Below are 2,500 nucleotides of genomic sequence, written 5' to 3' on the forward strand. Positions count from 1 at the left end.
TCTTTTGATAGTTGAAACGCCAATAGAAGAATAGTAAAGAACCATTTACTCCGATTCACAAATATTCCAATAAGCTCTACTACATGACAATTAGTCCATTTTCTCAATGCTTCAATATATGAAAATTTCCAATACAGAGATTGATAAGATCCAGTTTTCGTGTTCCAAATCGACTTTTAAAATTTATGCGTTCTAATCTATATTTTCTTTTTGTTGGTCCCCTCAACTTTTAGTTCAAACACAGTCATATGTTTTGTGAATCGAAAAGAAGACCATGTTCTTACGTTTCACATGTAATATAAAAACAAATTTATCTATGATAAATTAATTTTTTTCTGATTTGGATGATATTTAATCTTTAAAACATCTATGTGAAGAACAAATCGAGTTCAATAGAAATGATTTTATGAGTCAAATGTTAATTCAATGAAAATTAAATATTACAGAATAGTGAGGTTCCGATAATTCTCATGATTGGGAGCAGAAACAAGTGTCAATTTATTGACTATTAAATAATTTAGCTGAATAGTAAGAATTGGAAATATAAAATACTATTACGTTTAATTTTTATTATTGCTGCCATGAGCTGACAGATATATTTCAATATCACAAACCGATGGCATAATTTGAACAATAATGATTGGAATAACGTTAATTGCTTTAAAAAGCCATCTATCTTAAGGATACAAGAGATCATGATTGAGAGGAAAGGAAATTTAGGGATGCAACAGGAAGAAAGAGCAATTCCTGTAGTAGCCCTCTGGCACTGTATTAGTATGTATCTTATTATTGAACAAAAAAATAACATTGACCAGAAGAACGTAATGCTAAATTTATTAAAGTTTCATTAAAATAAAAAAAGAAAAAGTATCTTAACCACTTATATTTCGAAAATGCTTCATAAAATATGAAGAAGAAAAAAAGTAAAGTATAAATTTCCAAAAGTTAAACTCAAGGTGTCGTACACTTTTCCGCAATCACCTACAGATGTGCATTTACTAAGGAGGAGAGGTCCGAAAATATTACCAAAAATTAGAATCTTTGACAAATTTGTTTCTCATTTCATATGTAATTTGACACAAGCCAATCCAATCATCAGAGAGAACCTATACATGCAGACGCTGCCCCTATGTTTTTGGTTTTTTTTTTCGTTACATTTATGTACAGTATAATGCAGAATATTGGGAATTGCATGTTTTAGCCTCAAGTATTTTGTTTCCACCGTATGAAAACACTAAAGAAATTCTTATACTTAAATTTCAGGAAACCACTTCACTCCATAACCGACCATAACCAACCACCACCATGTGTGACGAAGAAGAGGCGGCAGTGCTTATTTGCGACAATGGCTCCGGTCTTGTCAAGGCTGGCTTTGCTGGAGATGACGCCCCTCGATGCGTCTACCCCTCAATCGTTGGCCGTGCCCGTCACCAGGGTGTGATGGTCGGTATGGGTCAGAAGGACGCCTACGTCGGTGATGAGGCCCAGAGCAAGCGTGGTATCCTCACCCTTAAGTACCCCATCGAACATGGTATCATCACCAACTGGGACGACATGGAGAAGGTCTGGTACCACACCTTCTACAATGAGCTCCGTGTCGCCCCTGAGGAGTGCCCCACCATGCTTACTGAAGCTCCTCTCAACCCAAAGGCCAACCGTGAGAAGATGGTTCAGATCATGTTCGAGGCTTTCAACATGCCTGCCACTTATGTTTGCATCCAGGCTGTGCTCTCCCTCTACGCTTCTGGTCGTACCACTGGTGAGGTTTGTGACTCTGGTGATGGTGTCTCCCACATGGTTCCCGTGTATGAAGGTTTTGCTCTTCCCCATGCCATCCTCCGTCTGGACTTGGCTGGTCGTGACATCACCAGATACTTGATGAAGATCATGACTGAGCGTGGCTACTCCTTCACCACCACCGCAGAGCTTGAGATTGTCCGTGATATAAAGGAAAAGCTTTGCTACATTGCCCTGGACTTTGAGAGTGAGATGAACTCTGCTGCTGCTTCCTCTAACATCGACAAGTCTTATGAACTCCCTGATGGTCAGGTCATTACCATCGGCAACGAGCGTTTCCGTGCTCCTGAGTCCTTGTTCCAGCCTTCATTCCTTGGTATGGAATCTGCTGGTGTTCATGAAGTCGTCCACAACTCCATCATGAGGTGCGACATTGACATCAGGAAGGACCTTTTGGCCAACATTGTCATGTCTGGTGGTACCACCATGTACGCTGGTATTGCTGACAGGATGCAGAAGGAAGTCACTGCTCTCTCCCCAGCTACCATCAAGATCAAGATTGTCGCTCCCCCTGAGAGGAAGTACTCCGTCTGGATCGGTGGTTCCATCCTTGGTTCTCTGTCCACCTTCCAGGCCTTGTGGATCACCAAGGAGGAATACGACGAGTCTGGCCCTGGCATTGTCCACCGCAAGTGCTTCTAAGCATGAGATATATATTCTTATTCTAAATATCGACATTTGGAGAATTTCTTTCATTCCATGA

At 40.3% G+C, this 2,500-nt stretch overlaps 1 protein-coding gene across 1 annotated transcript in view; it reads left to right on the forward strand.

The window, feature by feature from the left end:
• Window positions 1-1,240: 1,240 nt before the first annotated feature.
• LOC137653692 (actin-2, muscle-specific-like) overlaps window positions 1,241-2,500 on the forward strand; it is a 1,306-nt gene continuing 46 nt past the window's right edge. The window contains exon 1 of the mRNA XM_068387269.1: window positions 1,241-2,500. This exon is cut by the window's right edge and continues 46 nt beyond it. Within this exon, the coding sequence (XP_068243370.1) occupies window positions 1,306-2,439 (1,134 nt within the window). The 5' untranslated portion in view covers window positions 1,241-1,305 and the 3' untranslated portion in view covers window positions 2,440-2,500.

This window comes from Palaemon carinicauda, chromosome 14, assembly GCF_036898095.1.
Source record: "Palaemon carinicauda isolate YSFRI2023 chromosome 14, ASM3689809v2, whole genome shotgun sequence".
Classification (NCBI taxonomy): Eukaryota; Metazoa; Arthropoda; class Malacostraca; order Decapoda; family Palaemonidae; genus Palaemon; species Palaemon carinicauda.